The sequence below is a fragment of the Larus michahellis genome, chromosome 4 (genome assembly GCF_964199755.1).
Source record: "Larus michahellis chromosome 4, bLarMic1.1, whole genome shotgun sequence".
Taxonomy (NCBI): domain Eukaryota; kingdom Metazoa; phylum Chordata; class Aves; order Charadriiformes; family Laridae; genus Larus; species Larus michahellis.
In genome coordinates, this window is record NC_133899.1 from 36722779 (window position 1) to 36743367 (window position 20589).

Consider the following 20589-nt stretch of genomic DNA (forward strand, 5'->3'; position numbering starts at 1 on the left):
CCTGTGGAACCCCTCCCCTAGAACGCTGTTCTGCGCTGGCATCAAAAATTACTCCCAGTGCATGCAAGAAATTCCCTGGATATTTCACACCCTGCTACGCTGCTCTTCCAGTAGATGTTGTATGATTTAAGTCTTCTATGAGAACAAGGGGCTCTGAATATTGGAAAACCAGCCTAGGACGATGTTCTATTTATTGTGATAACTGAAAATAAGTTTTCCTTAACTAGTTGTATTGAACCACAAGCAGCTGCTGCTAAGTTATACATATGATATATTGATTTTATTTTGAAATGAAACACTTAATTTTCTATTCATATTACTATTTTATTATTTTAGTGCAGTTACAAATACTAATTCAGCTAATGTCTGCATTGCAGTTAATGAGGTAAAATAATCTGGTTTTATATAGCATAGATACTTTGGTATCCGTAATAGTTGTTTATAACTAATGAATCTGTAAGTGATCGGAATTCTTTTTTTTCTCTGCAAGATTTCCAGTTTCTAGTTACCCTGAGGTAATTAATATGCAACTACATGAAATATTGCTTCTGATTGCACTGAATGGTTGTCTCACACTGAGGCCATGCAAATAATACTTGCATTTATATATGTACCAGAACCAACTCATCATCCTCTTTTTTCTTTTTTTTAAGTGACTAATAAGAGAAGATCTTGTCCATTCATCATTATTGTATTTCGTTTCTTAGTAATTGGTGACAGTGTGCTTCTTAATCTGTTTTAGTTGGAAGATGGGGAAGAAGAGCCGAGTAAAAACTCAGAAGTCAGGTACAGGAGCCACAGCGACAGTATCTCCAAAGGAAATGTTGAATCTAATTAGCGAGTTATTGCAAAGTAAGTTTAATTTTTATGTCTCTGGGAAAAGGGATGGCGTACAGGCCACTCAAAAATGTTCTCTTGTTGAAGTCAATGAATTCTCTTCATTTCCTGTAAGTGGCCAAGCTTGCTATTTCAACTTGCTTAACATAGTATAGTATGTATCTCATAGTATCTATCTCTGATAGTATATACCATTATTGGTTTATTTAATTGCCTATGTATTGGACATAAAATATTTCTGGCAGCTTTTGGCTTTATTTCTCAACAGAAGCATAAATAATGGGTAAGATTGGATCAAAAAAAACTACTATAGAGAACTTGACATTGAAACTTTGTAAAAAATGTTTTTCTTTAAGCCTCAAGAATTGCGTATTTCTGTTTATCATTTGAACAGTACTTTGAGGAGATATTAGAGAAATTAACTGTGGAAAGCAGGAATACAATTCGGTTGAACTGCATTGGTATTTTTGTTGCTTAAATAAAATTTTTTGTTGTTGCTGGTGCTTGGAAACTTTTTGTGGTGCTTAGTTCTTGTGTATTGACAAAAGGTTGTTTCACTTTTTGAGGAACTTGGAACTCATCCATTATTTCTAGTAAATATGAAAAGCATAGCATAATTTCATATGATGATGCTAAAATACTGTTTGCTCTTTCTACTGTCATTAGTAAGTGTGCTGAGCTACACTTTTTGTTGAAACAGAAGTCCAGATTTTCATATCCTGGACACATCTTAATGTTGCCTTAGAAAATTAGAATTTTTCTTCAGCATTGCTCACAAAGAGGAGACAAGGAGTTGGCAGAGCTGTTTGATGCTTATGCTACAATTGGCCTCTACTTTGCTACCAAAAATAAAACATAGATCTGATTTTCTAAGCAAAGACAAGTATCAGCTGTTCTTTTTGTCAAGCTTCCATATTTTATTCAATGCAAAGATTTTTTCAAATCAGTTGAGCAAGGTAATCTTCAGCTGTCCACTTGGATTTATGCGGCTTAGATCAAGAAATCCACATACTGGCATTTAGCATATTGTCAGAGACACTGTGGATATAATCTAAAGCTAAAGCTTGGCTAAGTGTTCCTTTGCTTGTCCTTCCAGTATGCATGCTTCTATGAAAACCATATTGACTAGGCAGGTCAAATGTATGTACCAGCAAATTTCTCAATTACTTAAGGTAAGGTCTGTGCTATTATCTGCTTTCATTACAAGAACGATGGCAAGCAGGCTAATCTAAACAGTGTGTTTTGCTTGGGTTATTGAAAACAGAGACTATCTACTTAATGGTCTGGTTGTTTTATCTTTTTTTTTCTTCCTAGCTTTTTAAACATTTGATGTGTCTTAAATCTGAAGGAATATTTAAAAAAAAGAAAAGAAAATAACTTGAAGCAAGTTATGCTGTGAAAATTTTAAAAGTATCTATTAATTACATGTCAAGGAATGGGATGTTTGTAACAGTGGAGATTACAGTGTTTACCATGTAAACATGTTTGAAGGACAAGTAATACTAAGGTTCAGTTAAAGTTTCTGTGAAACCGTGACGTTTTCTCTGTTGTTAAAATATATATATATATACACACACACACTTTATTAAAGAAAACATTTTTGTTTGGCATTTTTACTTCCAGAATGCAGCAGTCCTACCCCAGGTCCCGGTAAGGAATGGGAAGAATATGTACAGATTCGTTCACTTGTTGAGAAAATTCGCAAAAAACAAAAAGGTAAATGTGAAAGACTGTAAGATAAGGGTGGCTCAGAGTATTGATTTGCCTAAAGAATTGTCTGTTGACAGCTAAAAGGATTATTTTCTTTGTTGTTGGTATATAAATATCAGGCAATCGTATTATTTTGGGATAAAAATCTTACTTCTCTGACATGCAGTTGCTTTTTACACTTGCAAATGTTTCTGAAATATTCTGGTGGGCATGACTACTGGCATTAACCATTTTAATACTTATAATTCTGAGTGAATATCGCAGACAGGTGATCTTGTGATAATTCTGTTCAATAAGTAGAAAAAAGAGCTTGAGACTGTAATAATACAATAATATGAAGGACTATAAGTAAAAATTGTTTGAGAATATAGGCCTTTTTGATTCCTGATGGCATAGTCTGCCTTTCTGCGTCTATAAATCTGAACATCTTGAATTTAATTTTATAACTGTTTTATTTTATCCTGAACGCTTTACTGGAAATGTAAACTGTTTCTGCAATTCAACATCATGACATTAAATTATACTTAAAAAAATAAATGTAAGTGCACAAAATAAATACATCAGTTATCTATCTGCTACAAATCAAGCACATAATTAAAATAAAGAAATGCTTATGGTACCACAGTTAATATAGAGTTTTATTGCCAATTTTCCTAAGTTTAAGGTGTACTTATTTTTCAGATCAGAACAGTTTTCTTCTGGTATGTTTTGCAACAACTTACCGTTGTTGATACTTCATTTTCGTAGTAGCTCTGTTTTTATTTGGAGATAGGCTCTAAAAAATGCTTTTCCTGTAATTTTAGTAAAAGTAATCTTTTTTTATGACTGTTGTATTTTAATGGCAGAGAAATAACAATTCTTTCTTCTCTGATATTTATATGGTGATGGTAAGAAAGCCAGACTGTATTTACAATGGAGCTTGAGTGTTCATGTACTTGCTTGAAAAAGCAGAAGACTGTACTTAGATGCTTGAAATGTCTTTTTCATACCTGTTTTTAATAATTTTGACTAACATATAAGAATCTTACTTCATGAAAGGGCTTATAGACCTCTGAACATCGGTTACTGGCAGAGCGCATATGGAAGAATAAATGATACTGTTTGAGTGACTGCATCCTGTAGCTCTGTAGAGGTGAACTTGAGTCACTGTTTTGCTGTTCTGTGACTTCTGTAAATGTATGGTACATGTCCTGGTTTTTATGATGTAATACATGTGTTATGCTAAAACATAATTCAGGTTAACAAGAACAGAGTTAGCGTTGGAGTTGGGCTATATGCTGTATGTATCTTCTGTGCCACAAATATCAAAACATTCATGGTGAAAATGGGTGCTGGTGGAAGTGGTAGAATTAGTATAATAGTATTATGTTAACAGAGCATATTTTTTTTTCCTTGAAAGATGCAAAACCTACTAACTATAGCGCCGTTGACATACAAATGGCTTTTAATGTAACATTTTTACAGACGCTGTGAGTATGAATACTGTGGTGTTCTTTCAAAACTATTTTTAATGGAACATAGTAATTTATACTACAAGGTTTTCAAGCTTAATAAAAGCTTTAAACAATTAGAAAGGGAAGTATAAATTGCTTTGGGGAACTCTAAGATGTACAATTGAATATATGATGCCTGAAGTGTCATACTTTATGCTTTTCTTGAATAGCACACTGGGTTGCAGAAAATGAACTAAAATGATCTTGATTATAGAAAACTCTTAATTTGAAAACTGAGTATTTTTACTTTCTAAAATTTTTCCTTGTTTAACTCATTAGCAAAATTTTAAATAAAGCTAATTTTTCAATACAGATTTTCATCAGTATAGCTGTATTTTGTTCAGTATAGAAATAAATTGTTTCCCAGTAGTGCTTGTAATTTGAAGGAGTTACTCTTCTCTTTGATTTGGAAAAATGTAGGAAGTATTGGACCACATCATATATGAGGAACAGAGGTAGAATTTCAGAGATGCTTACAGAATGCTTCCAGATACCAGCTGGACGTTAAAAGCTTCCAGTAGCCCTATACAGTAATCAAGGTTGGAAATCAAAAGAGCAAAGTCCTGGAAAGTATAAACACCTATCAAGTTCTGTAGAAGCTATGAAACTAGTCTTACTAGAGTTCTGAGGCCTTAGCTCTGAATATGTTCCACAGAAAATAGTATACTGAAGGGAGTATGAAATAAAGGAGAAATGCCAGCTTTTCAAAAAAAAAAAACCAAACAAACATCAAAACACCATGCACCATATTGTCATTGCATTCAAAAAAATACTCTATCAATAGCAAGTTTTTATACTGCATCGTCAAAGGCTGTTCTTTTAGATGATACTTGCACTTTTATGTTAACTGCAGATTTGATTGGTTGTGGGGCTTGAAATGCATGATTCGGAGAGGGAGGAATATTTCAAATACACTAATGCTACTTTCTCGAAATCCTTTTAATCTAAAGATATTTATCACCTGTGCTTAACAAAAATATTTTTGAATGTAAGCAACTTGCTGATGATGTTTGGTCACTCATAACTCATAAAATGGCCTGAGCATTCCAGGGACGTCTGGACACTTTTAATGCGATCTGAGACTAGAGTTTGGGTTGAAGAGAACACAGAGGCAAAGAGGTAGGAGTGGGGCTGGCTGAGTGTAGCTGGGAACTATAATGCATAGGCTCAAATCCAATGACAGTAAAGGGGAAACCTGAGGAAATTAATGAGGCTTGCAATTTCGTTGTTGGACCAGGTGCCTGTTGGAAAAGCAAAGTGTAAAAATTTGGACAAACTCTGTGACGTCAGGAGGATGATCAGTCCTTAATTTTAGTAGATCAGTATGCTACAGGAAAAAGCTAACTGCCTTGTATGTGAGAGAAGGAGCTTGAGATCTGCTTATCATCATTTCCAGGGCTGAATTAATGAAGCTGCAGCTTGCCTCTCAAATTCCTCCTTGTGTCTGTATTAACATGTTGTGGTGATTGCATTTATCATGACTATTAAGCTGGGAAATATTTTCGTTCAGTTTATTTAAAAGGGGAAGAGGACGGGAGCTTCATATTTCATCACAGCTCACTTTAGGTGGCTGTGTTTTTCAGATGACTGGTAAGCCAATTTGGCAGAATATTTAAGTGCATGAAAATTGGGTACGACATTAGTATACAATTGAGTAACACTTAACAAAGACCAGTTCTGACTCGGCTACTTCAAAGTAGAACTGCTGTGGCATAGCAGGTAGCTTTTTACATGTGGTTTTATATTGAACTTCTTTGTCTTTCTATATCCTCTTATTTCTGCATTTGTTTTTTAATAAATTGTGTATATAGGTTTGTCTGTTGTCTTTGATGGAAAAAGAGATGACTATTTCCCTGAATTGATAAAGTGGGCAACTGAAAATGGAGCATCTACAGAGGGTTTTGAAATAGCTAACTTTGAAGAGGAGGGGTTTGGTTTGAAAGCAACAAGAGAGATAAAAGTAAGTATGTGAGCGTTTGACTTTGATTAGAAAATTGTGTTTGGAATGTAACTGCAGAGCTCTGAAACACCACCTTTCCTTTCCCCTTTGACTGCCTATGAAGCTGCTGTTCTGAAATGCTCTCAACTCAGCGTCCTTGACAAATAAACTTATTGATAAAATTGGGTATTATTTTGATGACTATTGGATAGTACTGTGAAATTTTTAATCAGTCTTTTTCTTTCCTCTATGTTGCCTCTACTGTTTATCTAATCATCAGAGTATTCTATCCCATTGATGTATACCTCTCTTCCATGATTTTAAACTACTTAGTCTCTTATGTGCTTCTTTTATGTCCCTTCTTTTAAAGCACTGGTCTTTTTGCCTAGAAAGAGGTATTTGCAATACTTATTTTCCAGTGAAAATTAAAAAAACCCCAAAATTACATGATAATTGTAAAGATCATCAGGTAAGGAATATAGACACACACGGTTAAAAAGTAAGCATTTGAGATTGCCTCTTACCATTCCCATTTTACAGATGGGGAACAGCTTCGAAGAACAATCAGCTGTTGTAGAAAGAATATTAGAAAACAAACATTATATTCATTTTAAGGCTTTAGTAGCACATAGTTAATAAGTCTAGCACTACTGGTTGATAAAAATCCTGAACAATTCTTCTAAAATAAGAATGGGCAACGTGAAAAAACCTCTACTGTGATAAAGTATTTGATCACATAATTAATAGCAATATAATGTATTGGTATAATGGTAGCTTTGAGGTTGTGTGGGCAATCTACATGGTAGCAATTACAAACTGAAGCACTTTATTTTGTAATCTAGGTGTCATTGTTTTAAGCTTTGTGTAATGCAGATTGAGACATTTGGTTACCACAATATGAAACATACCATTTTTGTTTAATTTGCAATGAAAAAGAAGGAAGATTTCTGATTCAGAATAATTTCTTTTTTTGGTTTGTTTTTTTTTTTTATTTAAAACAACATGTAATTTAAAGACAGTGCATATTTGAGACATTTGGTATATCATATAAATGCTAACTGACCTTCTGTGCATTTTTTTCCTTTCTGTAGGCTGAAGAGTTGTTTCTGTGGGTTCCTAGAAAACTGTTGATGACAGTTGAGTCAGCTAAAAATTCAGTATTAGGTAAGAGCTTAAGGAAGTTCTTAAGCAAGAAGTTGATATGGATGGGATCGTGCAGTAGGAGAATTTCTTTTTTTAGCTGATCTCCTTTATTACAGGACTTTGCTTATCATGTCGACCGTCACGTTTGGAATACCTAGAAGCTTGAAGTAGCAGTGGAAAGAATTTAATTTTCCTCTTTGTGTCTGGCTGAGCACACTAGATATCTTCCAGAAGTGCGTGTGTTATTTTGAACACATATCACATAGCTCATATAACACTTGGAGATAAAATGTTCTGTGGCACTGAGAGTATTATTCTAGTTTCTTCATGTCTTCCATCATGCAATTATACAAGAAGATTTTACTGTGTCGAATAACTTCCAGCATAATAAAGTGGGCAGATAAACATTTTTAGAAACCTGAGAAGCCTTTTTTTTTTTGTTGAAAATTCTTACACATCATCTCATTGTGTTCATTTAAAGTTAATCTAGGATGATATTTTCCATGGACAATTAATTTAGTGCCTCACCTTTCTGGGTTAATCCAGGGTCTCTGTATTCTCAAGATCGAATTCTTCAAGCCATGGGCAATATAACATTGGCATTCCATCTTCTTTGTGAGCGAGCCAACCCCAATTCTTTCTGGCTGCCCTACATCCAGACGCTCCCTAGTGAATATGATACTCCTCTCTATTTTGAAGAAGATGAAGTGCAGTATCTTCAGTCAACTCAGGCCATACATGATGTTTTTAGCCAATATAAAAATACAGCTCGACAGTACGCCTATTTCTACAAAGTTATTCAGGTAAGCGTCTTAAATGTAGTATATATGTTGTTCTCATGATGATTATTGAGGAAGGTGTGAAAACAGTGATGCTAAATAATAGAGCAAGTGTATTGCTCTTAAAGGTTTGAATCATTAAAGCAATTTCTTGCTGTTTTTTGAACTTCTGTTAAAATTTCACAGTTCAGTAGGATTATGAATATCTAAGAACGTATTTAGTTGGTTGAGAGGAGTGATTACTGTCCTTTGTTTGGCATTGGGTGAGGCTTCATCTGAAATACTGTACGGTTTTGGGCCCACCAGTACAAGAAACACGTTGACAAACTGGAATGAGATCAGAGGAGGGCTGTTAAGATGTCATTTGCTTCTGCCCTTTATCCATACAAGGACAGAGTGAGGGAGCTGGATTTGTTTATTCTGGGGAAAAGGAGATAAGGGATGATCCAATTATTGTTTTCAAATTGCTACTGGTAGCCAGACTCCAGAAGTTTGCCTGTGGGAAGCTGTGCTAGATGACCTGCAGAGATCTACAACCTGTGCCTCTAGGACTGTTTGAAAAATGTATCGTTCACAGTGAACACAGTAAAATTATAATTGTTTATTGACATAGAATAAAACCATTGCATATGTTGTATTTCCAGTGGCTGTGGATTAGCTGTCGTTTTCTATTCTATGTAACATAATTATTTTGATTGCTTTCAAATACAAAGATAAACCCATCTGGTAGCGAATTTCAGTGTGGGGAGGCTTGAGGTGGGTGAACTTTTCATCATGTTCTGAAGTAATGATTTAAATTGAGTTTCCAAGATAGAACTGTTACTGAGTGATGTCTAGATATAATTGATGTTGTAAGTGAATGGTGATGTGTTGTTGTCAAGGTAGTGCTCAATGTCCAAACATCCAGAGCTTTTTGTGGCACAATCTGTGTAAAAAGTGTATGACTCTATGTACTGAATTTCCACAGTTGTGTGATCTAGGGATATTTTTTTTGGCCATAGGAGAGGTCATAAGACATAAAGCAATTCTATTCTCCTTTAACGTTATCGGAGTTCCAGAGCTTTTCTATTAACTATTTTAAGTAAATTTTGCTTAGCTGTTTAGTGTTTGAAGAACTTCCTATGTTTCAAACACAGAGTCAATTTACCAAGTATAAAGAGCGGAGGGATATGTTTTGAAAATTAAAGTCACTGAAAATAGTAGGTGAAAACCAAATAAGAGTAGGGTAGGAAGAATGGCTTTAATATCAGGAAGGAAAAAAATTCTTCCTTCCAGGTGTCACAATTCATGAAATTACAGTTTAGCCAACTCTCTTTTTTTGCCATGTGCTATTCTGGGCTGCCAGTTGACACATGACCTTCCAGCTTTCACTTTTTTTCTCAAAGTATACTGCCTGAGCAAACAGAACTCCTAAATTTTATTTATTTAGAGTATCTTTTTACCCCTAAATACTTCTACTGTTTTTAAAGAGTTATTAGCGGAATATAGTGTAACTATGTTCTAACTCTTCCAACCGCTAGTGCTCATGCTCTTGCAGTACTTAATTAGATAGCTAAGCTATCACTATGACTAGTTCCATCATTTTCATTGACTAATCCTGCACTAGTAGCATTATGTGAGAGGTTATATGGTCACAACATTAATTAAAAAAACCCTGAAACACAGTTTTACAGAGAAATGAGATCTAGAATGACACCCTGGATTTTGATTGCCATGTGACTGCTTCTCAGTCATGGATGAATAAATGTAGACTGGTATTAAAGTGATGCAAGCACAACTGAAGAATGTATATAAAATGGAGTGGTATAACATCAATTGAAACATGAGATATCTATTATGTGAAAAGCAGCTTAAATGTTTGACAAAACAGTTTTTGTTTATGAAAGTTTTATGTGGCACATAATCTGTTTAAGGATGGCAAATACACTCTATTTCTCTTACTGTCACTTAAAGCTAATCAAAGATCATTTGTATAGCTTTTAAGCTAATGTGGTCAAAGAAATGTCTCACTAACAAATAATTTCTATTCCACATAAAAGTCCCTGCTGTTGACTCTTAAGAGTAAGAAAAGGTACAGTTTGAGCAAAGAAAATAATATACATGAGATGACTTTAGGGGCAGACTGTATTTTGAGCCCCAACGAAGGTGATGTGTTGTACATCGTAACAAGCCTTTAATACTCTCACTTATATTTGCTGTTTTACATTTGCGATTTTATGGAAGCTGATATGGAAGCTGATATGGCAGCTGATGGAGAAAGACTTCTCAGTCTGATATTGTTGAGACTGATTCAGTTCAGTTTGATCTGCAGCAATGGGAAACCTTTGTGGAAATAGCGTTTAAATAAATGGCAGTCTTCTCTTTGAGCTTTATATTGGCATACCCAAGAAAGTATTTAGTACTGTACTGTTGCCTTCTGTATGAATTGTTAAAATGTAGGTTCTGATCACTTGTGGTCAGAAATCTAGACTAAATTTTTTTTTATTCTCCTGACAAGTGCTTTTATTGCTTATTTTATGTTCTTGTATAATATAGCCGTTGTTTCGTGTTAAATGTGAGCATGAAGGTAGATCAGGTAGGAATAATTTGCTTTATTTACTTGTTCTTTGGCGAATGAGTGGTAATAAATATTAGGTAAATTTTAGGTGTGTTCTGGTTCTTTGCTGCCATGCTTCAGCACTGCCACGTAACCACAATTTCAGCTGAATGTTTCTTCAGTATTCAGCAAATGTCACATTGGGAAGATATATAATTTCAGCTGGCTCCGGAAGTGCCAAGTGAATGTATTGGCTACTTATTATTAATGCTTTTGATAAAAACTCATGGAAAAATTTTAAAACTTTTTGATATCTGTTTCTACTCTGAAAAGGAAGAGCTTGTAATTTATGAAATGGTGGAGAAAACAAGTTCATTACAAAAAAAAAAAAAAGCCTCTTTCTTCCCTAAAACAAAGTACCGTTTTTCATTACTCAGAAAAGCTGAAATGAATTTTAGTATCACCTTGCATGCACTCATATCATTTTATGAACAAAGTTGACCCACAGAATACTAGTGCTAAGGGTAATGTTTTTGGAAATTCATGAGCCATATGGAAAAGGGAAGAAGAGGTGGGGAGAGAAAAATTAATCATATAAATGAAAAAAAGCAAAGCAAAACCACTTTCTTATGAAAGGCAGTATACTCTGTAAGCTTTATGGAAATGAAAGTTAGATTTTTGTATACCATCATTCCATTTAGTACTACTACTGCTTTAGCATAAGCCCTTTAATGAAAGTTGACCTGTGTGACCAGGATTTTGATACTGCTTCAGGTACGCAGACTAATATTTCTTCTAAATTTACAAATATGCTTTTTTAATACAAAAATCTTATATTTACTTTCTTGATAGCTATTCTACTGCAGAAAGTAAAACAAGTAGCATCCTGAAATAAAAAGTTGATATTTGAAGACACTGGAAAAGGGGATATTTTGTGCAGGCAAAATACTTTAATTCCTTTGCAGCATTTTTAGTCTGCAAAACGTTTCTAATAGCCAGGAAAATAAAGGGCTAATAAATCATTTATTCAAATGCTTCATTTTTTCAAAAAGGATTGCTAGACTGTTATTAAAATAACTTGGCTTCTGATAGGTGTGCAGTTTTAAACAGTTTGACAAGCGCTGGTCTGTTTTATTTCCCCGGCTTTTCCGTAAGGGTGGCTTTCTCAGAATGCTGCAGTTCTCTCTCTCTCTCTCCAAGTGCTTAGTCTGGATACACATGAAGAATGGGCAGATTTATGCATTTCACAGCTGCTGCAAGCTAAACTGTAGTCTGGTCTGATAAGCAGAAACAGGTGGGATTTTGAGTAGACAAAAATAAACCCTTGAGCATGTTAGCCAGGCTCTATAAACCACACTGACACCTTTCTAAACATATGTAATTTGATAACTAAAAAATAGTTAAAAGTTCTTACAGATGTACTTTAAAGGCATATTTGGCCTCTGCATTGCTATCAAAATACACCAAACAGTCAAAGTAGTACTTTCATCGCAGCAGACTTGTAGTTTGCAAGATGTTTTTGTAGTTTGTTCCAGAGAAGTTTTGTAAACTGCAGGGTTTTCTTTTCCCCTAGAAAGTATGCGTGTGACTTCCATTAACATTTATGGGCATTGCGTGCTTACTGCAGGGTGAACAGACCCCAAATATTTATGGCTTAATGTAAAACTTTTTGCACACTGAAATGTGGTATAATAAGCACAAGAGGGAGCCATATAGTTTGCAGACATTCACAGTGAGTTTATATTCCTAAAGAAAATACAAGCAAGTTGGAACCTTTTTTAAAAGAATATGCAATGGTCTTTGGTTTGACTTTCAGTTGCACCTGGATGTCTGTTTGTAGTCTGCTAGAGAGAAGTTTTTGTAAATGAAAACAAGACATCAAGACAAGGAGTGCTCTTAGAGAAGGTGGAAGTGCCTGAACTCTATTTACATTTTGCACGCTATGGGTCTGAAGCAGCGTTATATCTTTCCCCCATGTATAGTAAAGGCTGTTATTAGCCGCATTACTAAAAGACAATTTTACGATAATTTTAGTGAACATTTAAAATCTGTTAAGTTGTAGGTCCGAAACTAGCAGAGCCCATTAGCTAGCCGTAGCTTTTGATATGGTAGCCAGCTGTATGCATTCAGGGGCAGTCTAGGTGTAAGTAGTATCAGTATTTGACTGCTTCTCATGGGCTGGAAAAAGCCATTCAGGCTCACTTGGATCCCTGGGAAGGGGCCATCCAGTGGGACCTTGACAGGCTGGAGAAATTGGCTGACGGTTGATGAACTTCAACAAGAAGGGCAAAGTCCTGCATGTGGGGTGGAATAATGCCATGAATATGTTGGGGTCCAAGGTGAACATGGGCCAGCAGTGTGCCCTTCCAGCAAAAAGGGGTAATGGCATCCTGGGCTGCATTAGGAGACATGTTGCCAGCAGGTTGAGGGAGATGATCATTCGCCTCTGCGCAGCACTGGTGAGGCCGCAGCCAGAGTACTGTGTCCAGTTCTGGGCTCCCCAGTACAAGAGAGATTGGTAAGTAAGAATTTTAGAATTAAGCTGGATGGAGAAAGCAAAGTCACCTGTTTAAGTAACGGTTTAGCAAGTAAATTTAATTTTCTTTGACTCAGTTTTATGTTTCTTTGCTATGTTAATAATCAAATACTTGCAAAAGCTTTCTTTGCCTTCTCTCAAGGTACTGTTACTCCAGAAGGCAGAAGCAGCCCCATGAATCACACTTTCTTTTCTTTTTTTTTTTTTTTTAATAGAAACTATTTAGCAGAAGCCATACTTCTAGGTAGTATTTGTAGTCTGGTTTGTATCCAGTGTTCCACAGGAACACTCTTATACCAGTTTTCTTCCTAGTGTGTATTGACATCTGGACAGTGCTTGTGAAAGTGTTATTGTAGTCCCATTGTGAATACAAACCTTGCAGTAATCTATTCAAAGATGTTTTGATCAGTTTGTTTGCACTATTGGACAGAGAACTTAATTTCCTGGAGGCTGTAATCCCTTTTGATCAGATACTAAATTTAATTTATTATTCATATAAAATTTGACTAATTGATTTAGCGTGAATGAAATTCTAAAATCCAGTTATTAGCTGTTGGGCACTGGAATATCATTTTAGCTAAGACTTTTTAACACATTAAGTTCTAGATCTCAAAATAATATTATAGCATCTTTAAAATCTGGTATCACATTTGACTCTTCAATATTGGGTATATTAGGTGAGATTTCACATCTCTAGCTTAATTTTGACACCAATTTTTGAAGTTGTGATGATACTTTCAATATGACTTATGCCACTTTTATATTATTTTTCCATAGTTTCTAATCTATCATATTCCAATAAGCATATGATTCTCCAGGTCAGTGTGAAGGAGAACGTCTGGTCTCTCTCTATACTTGGCTTTAAGATACCACCATTTAACTCCCATGTGCTAAATAATGTTTGGGTTATGCAGACAAGTGTACTCCTTAACACTCTAAACTATTCATATGTTTGGAAGTTGTTTATTATTTTTAAGTTGATATAATAGAGAATGTTTTAATGCCTCTGAAGAATTCAACTAATACGCAGTCAAAAGCAAGCGTATTTGGAAGCAGAATACAGTTTTGATCATGTACCAGGTAGGTCCTTAGGGTTCTCAGTTTTCCTCCCTACTTGATTTATACTTACTGGCACGCCAATCAAATAGCTTTTTTCAGAAGTGATGTCCGTGACACTGTAAAAAATGGGTGGAAGAAAGATGGCACAGTCGTAAACCCTATCACATCTTTCCCTTTTGTTTACTTGTCTACTATACGTGTCAGCTTAAGGGGAGATTTAAAATTCCATTGAGTGGGCAGTTACAAAGGTAAAATAGTGTTGCCATTTAGATTTGCTTTGTCTGAATTTCAACGCCTGAGTAGTTCTGCTTGATCAATAATAAATCAATAGGCACTTAATAATGGAATATATTTATGCCTTTCTGTGTTTTTCCTCTCTGTGAGGGCCAAAATATTGTATTAATCTGTTTTGCTGGCAGCAAACTGAATATTGACTGTATGCTTGTATGTACCACTTAGCGTATCTACCGTAAGGCGGTTTAGACTTTGCAAACAGGCGCCAATTTCCTGACTTTTTTGTGTCATTTCTGGTATATCCCACCCCCAGCTATGATGACAGTAACGGCAGATCCTGGGGCTTCGCTGGGCCATTCCTGTGGCTGCCCCTCTCCATCGCAGAAGCAGCTCCAGGCTTCGCTGGGTTGCATCTGTCCATCTGAGACAAATGAAGAGCTCAAGTCCTTGTGTGGGCAGGAGGTCTGCTGCCTTCTTCCCCCGTTCCTTCCTTGCCTTCCACAGGAACACGGCGACAGCTCTGGGCTTGGAGCCAGCCGGACACAGGAGGAGGTGTTTGGCTGTTCGGGCAGCATTTGCTCCTCAAACAGCTGTTCCCTATCTCCTCCAAGGAAAAGGTGGCAGGCCATATGGAGGCATCCTGTGGTCCAGATTCAGCCGATAGGCGCCAGTTGGACTGTGCTGGCCTAGATCGAAATACAGGCACGTCCCACTTGGTGTCTGCTATTCCTTACAGTGAGAATATTATAAAGTCGGAGGAGGACAGACAGGGTAAAACATATCTTTCGTTTTAGATATAGATGTTATCTTTCTTTGGACATTCATTGTTAAGATCTCCTAATCAGTAGGTTTTAATTTATTTTATGTTCTGAATGGTTTGGATTCTATTATACTAGCCTAAACGCCCTCTTTCCTCTGGAGAAACAGAGACAAACCTCAAAGCGTGTATGCCAGTGCTAAACAAAATTTGTTTCTGCACAGTGTAAGCCACATTTGGGAAGAATAATACGTTCTCTTGTTAGTATCACGGGCTTTTAAAGCATTTTTTTGGAAGACAGGGTTCTCAACCACTCTCGTAGTTGGGAATGCAGATAAGCATCTGTTTTTACAGCCAATAGACTGGAGAGGGTTTTTTTGTTTGCTTTTCTTTTGTTGCTTTTTTAACTGAGTTGCACTTTCTGGGGCAGTTGAGTTTATCCCCAGAGGTGTTGCCTGCGTCTTTTGTGGAAGTGAGTGCCTCAGCAGACATCAGGAGATCATCATGCACTTACAAGTATACTTTCTCATATAAAGTTTGTACTTATTGTGCAGATTTAATATTTTTCCTGATATAACAGCAGTTACAAATGTTCCATAAATTTAAAATATGATAACAAGCTGATGTTTCTTAGAATGGAATACTCAAAGGATGTATTCTTTAAGTGCTGCAAAATTATACAGGGGACTTATCTTTGTTAAAATTAGTAATTTAACTAAATTACAAAGTGGATTATCCTCTTCAGTCAGACCCAATGCTAATACTCCGCACAGTAGGAGATTGATATGTTGCTAAGTAAACCAAAGTTTATTTTCTTGTACTATGGTTTGAATGCAAGTTGAAGAGGAAGTTATAAGGTTTTTAGCTTTAGATGTGTGTGCACTATAGTCCCAGTACATCTGGTTTTGGGAGTTACCTGCCCCATGTTCCATGCTGGTGGTGCAGCGTGATACCTTGGTTATAAGATGATCGTGATCCAAGCTTCCACCTAAGTGGCTCCTGATAGGATTTATCTGTAAACTTGAGTAGTTGATTCACAGGTAACAAAACTTTGGCCATACTGCATGATATTCATGCATGTTAGGAAACTCTTTGGATGTGGAGTGGTGGTGAATCGGAAATATCCCTGTCCTTTCAAAGCAGTTCACTTCAGGCTTTCCATTACAGCATTTTATTTGTGGCTTGTGATTCACTGAATTAATAATAGAGTTGTGCGATGAATTTGTGCATGAACAGAGTGCACATGTGTTGCACTAAACAAAATGAACAAGGTAAACCTTGTACCTCAGGAGGAGTCTAAAGAGTAAATGATAGGTCCTAGTACGCAGGCATAGACCTTTGCAGGGAAACTCTGTACTGTCGGTCTCTTACTGGACCTGTGTGAATAAAATACTATGGACTGAACCTGTCACTCCAAGGCTGAACATGAACACTTAACTCATATTTCCTGAGATTTACCACAGGAGATAATGGACCTAGTCTGTCTTTCTGTTTGCTGAACAGTGGACGGGAGGGACTGGGGAGACTGGCTTGTTGCAGAACATGCCCAGTCTCAGCCCAGCTTGCTCTCCCACTTCAGCCCTCCAGCCCTTAGCAGAGCTGCATTCCACTCTGATTTTGTGGAAGGATGGGAAAAAGTACAGAAAACTTGGTCACTGATTTAAATGCCATATCTGAGTGCCTTCTTTTCCAGGGAAGATTAGTATTTTAGAATTCTGTATGTTAAGAAGTATTTTGTAAATGGAGTGATCAAGAAGTGGCTGTTAAAAAGTCTATCACTGTCTTGCCTCTATTTAATTCTTCTCTGTTCCTGAGAAGCCACGAGATTGTAGGCAGGTACTTGTTTGCAGTCAGTTCAAAATTATTTCTGTGTAGTCTGTCAGCCAAATGCTAATGTCCACTTTGCATGTGAAGTGGGTTGTCAGTCCTTCAGACCCTTGAGTTAGCTGATGTCATGCTTTGAGTTGTCTGTTATGCCACTGCTGTCTCATTAACTTAAGAACAATTTTTGCAGGTAGAAGGTATGGAAAAAAGGACTGTGCAGTTAAATTCCATTGCACCAGAAGGAGTCATTCCACTCTGCTTCCGCTGCATGAATCCCCTAATAGTCTGGAACAGTGCTTTCTTGTGCATATTGGCAGAAAGTAAATAAAAATTGCTGACATAAAGAATAAGCAAGAATGTTATTTAGATTTAATAAGTTTCAATCCTGTGGTACCTTTTTAATTTTAAGATTCATTCTATTAGGTTTTGTGAAGTAGGATGATCTTTCTTCCACTGGAAAAGTCATATAACAGCACAGGTTTGTGGTCGTCATTCCTAGTGCTTCATGAATTGATCCGTTTTGAAAATTCCAGAGCATGCCTCTGTAGTTACAAACTGTTATTACAAAGTAAAATAATCTTTGCCTTTGTCTCCTGTCCTATACAGTGAACTGGCTTTCCCTCGTTAGGTTAGGCAGCGTATGTCCAATGGAAAAACTGAATTCTTGTTTCCCTATAGATCGCTAGGATCCTCCATTCTGAATTCTTTATTTTACTTAGCTTTAGGGCAGTTAAAGCCTCAGCAGCTCCACAGAGAGGAGTTTCTCTTCAAGGCTGCTGCTTCAAAGGATTTGCAGAGCTGGGAAAGGGACAGTAACCAGCAAATGCTGACAGATCTTCCTGCTTCTGGCCCTGAAACTGTGTGTGTGTGGTGTGTGTTTGTGTTTTTGTACACCTACACATTGGCCTGAAACCATCAAGTAGCATCCAACAAGGCTTATAATGAAATCTCCCCATGTTAATGAGTACGTTGGAAAGAGGGGAGAATCTGCAAAGAAGGGGAGGAAAAAAAATGTTTGGTCAAAAGGAACCAACCCTTGGGCTTTATGTTCAAAGGAATGAAAGTTAACAAGGTGGAAGCTTAAACTGGTTTTGGCTTTAACTGTTTCGAGTACCCTTAGTGTTTTGGGAACTGGGAGTGGGGGTGGAGCGATGGCCTTGGTATAATCTCAACGCTTGGCGTGTTGCTTTCCTGAGATAGAAATGGAGCTGTTTCTATTTCAGTGGTGCACAAGAGGTTTTTGAGAATATTGAAATCTGATTTAGTGATATCAATGCAGTGATTGCCCACAGCTTTGCCTTGGACTTCTGAGTACTTGAAATATTCTTCACAGAAATCCAGCCATTTCTGTGTTTACAAACTCAGGAAACTAACAAAAACAAAACCAAGGATTTTGTTGTTGTTATGTAGTCCATTGGAGTAATAGATGACTGGCAGTCAACTTGTCTCAGCTGAGAGGTGATGTCTTTTCAAAAAAAACTGCTATGATGACATCCAGTGATTCAATTAATTTTTTCTTACTCGGAGAGTACAAGGGCTAATGGTACAAAGGAGTATACTGACCAATATGCCTTCACACCAAAATACATCAATTCTTTTGAAGACATCTAGTAGCTTAGATATGAACACAAATTTAACACTAGGTAAACTGTTATACTCCAATTTTAACTTCTACTCAAAACATTTTATTGCACATTACAGTAATAGGACTTGTACTTTGCATCACTTGGTAAACAAGCAAATATTAAGCTAATTTTAATGGAAATTCCTTGCCAAGGTTAGGAGCTTTGATAGATGAGCTTTGGCATTTTGTGATTGAATGGGGTACAGGGTTACTGCCTCTAATAGTCTGGCCATCCTTTTACAGGAGGTTGATGCCCTTGTAGGCTGGATAGCAGAAGCGCGGGTTATGATGGTTCTCAGCTGGAAAGGCCACCACCCTCTCTACATTGAAGCCTTCCTGCCATTGAAATAAAAACAAGCCTTCTCAAGAGGGGAGGAGTCCTCTAGCATCTAGTTTATGAGGCTTGAGAATCATTATCTTGTGATGTCCATCCAGAAGTACAATGGAGAAATTATTAGCGCAAAGGCCCCTACAGGAGTTGTGCTTTCTTGTCAGACGTTGAGTGTGAGACACGAACCACTGGATATTACTGCTTCCCAGAAAGAGAAAAATGACTGAAAGTGAGGTTTTTGGGGTTTTTCTTCTTCTTCTCCTCCCCGCCCCCCCCCCCCCCTTTTTTTTTTTCTGGTTGCCATACTGAGTAACTGGCTTCTAGTCTGATAGTGTTTTAGGTGACTAGAATAACAGTCTGTCTCTTTCCGCAGTGGCTGCAGACAATCTGGCAGCAATCACTGTTACTTTTTAATATTTCTGGTTATTTTGAGATATCCTCCAAATGTCTCAAAGAAGGCTTGGAACGCTGAAGGGGAAGAAGCAATTTTATTTATATATTATTTTTTTTTTTAAGGAATAGCAGCATCAGGAGGAAAATGAAATTCAGCATGCCACTATTTGTTTTTGCAGTGGTCATCACCCTGATTGCCAGCTCTGACAATATTTTCACAGAAAGGGTAACTAAATAGATGGTATTTGTTCTTTATAATAACTCTTTCAGTAGAATGTCAGGACCTGCATCTAAATGAATTGATTCACGTTTTCATGTTCCCATTTTTTATTTAAAGCTTCCCTGCCCAACTTCCTGAAACTACTTCATACAGATTTGGTAAGTTAAAATCAGGGTGCGTGTAGTGGATAATGTCACGTTTCAAAGCTAAAGTGTAGAGACCTAGCTGCGTGAACCTATAAAAGCTGGATATCTGATTATTTTTTTTTATGTATTAAGTGTTTGTTTAGTTTAAATACATCGGTATCTTTTTTGATCAGCCTGAGCAATTTGCATGCTATGCAGCAGTCGTCTTCTATACTTTATTAAATATCTGTCAATTATAAATATCAAGGTTTTACATTAATGTCAAGATAGTACATCAAAAATTCATGGAATATGTGACTTTTTTCAAGGGTATTTAATACTTAATGCATTTGTGTCATTTTTCTTTCTAGATATATTGACAGGTTTTATTAAGTGTTTGTTAGGGAGATTTCATTTTTACCAAGGGACTATAAAGAGAAGCTGCATACTAAATCAATTTTTTAATCAGAATATTGTTCTTTTTTCGTGTGTCTTTGGATCCTTGTAGTCTATAGGGTTTTTTAAGTTACGTTGTAAAGTAGTCCAAGTCAGAAATCTAACATGCTGACGTATCTTAACTTTAAAATAGCTACTAGAATATTGTACCACGGAATGGTGTAAATATGGTAATTACGTACACTGGGATTTTATTCTGCTTTGTGTCTTTTAAGACCGTGTATGTGGTTTTACGTGAATTATGTTTATAGGGGCAGTCCCCAAGTTTCACAGATTTACGGAGCGGTTGGTGGCATCGGAACCCGTGGGTTGTGCGTTCGAGTTGACTCGTTACAGAGGGACTGCTGACGTCAAATGCGCAATCTGATGATGTAATAGACACGTTTCTCAGGGAGAGGACAATAGCAGCGTGCGTGTGTATATATAGATAGATAGATGTAGATATCGCCTTCCTATAGGCGTTTGCTCCCGGTGAGGGCTGAGCGTGTTGTGTCGGGGGCGGCCGGCAGGGGGCAGTGCCGGCCCGCGCGCAGTGCGCGGCGCCGCGGCGGCTCCAGCAGGGGGCAGCGTCGGCCCGCGGCGGCGGCCCCGGC

The 20589-nt window shown here is 36.9% G+C and overlaps 1 protein-coding gene across 2 annotated transcripts in view; it reads left to right on the top strand.

Annotated features, from left to right (window-relative positions):
• Nucleotides 1-20589, top strand: part of SETD3 (SET domain containing 3, actin N3(tau)-histidine methyltransferase) — a 62257-nt gene that overhangs the window by 24957 nt on the left and 16711 nt on the right. For both annotated transcript variants that reach the window (XM_074584039.1, XM_074584038.1), the window contains 5 exons: nt 743-852; nt 2461-2553; nt 5852-6000; nt 7071-7143; nt 7669-7925. In XM_074584039.1, the coding sequence (XP_074440140.1) occupies nt 750-852; nt 2461-2553; nt 5852-6000; nt 7071-7143; nt 7669-7925 (675 nt within the window). In that variant the 5' untranslated portion in view covers nt 743-749. The remainder of the gene's footprint in view (nt 1-742; nt 853-2460; nt 2554-5851; nt 6001-7070; nt 7144-7668; nt 7926-20589) is intronic.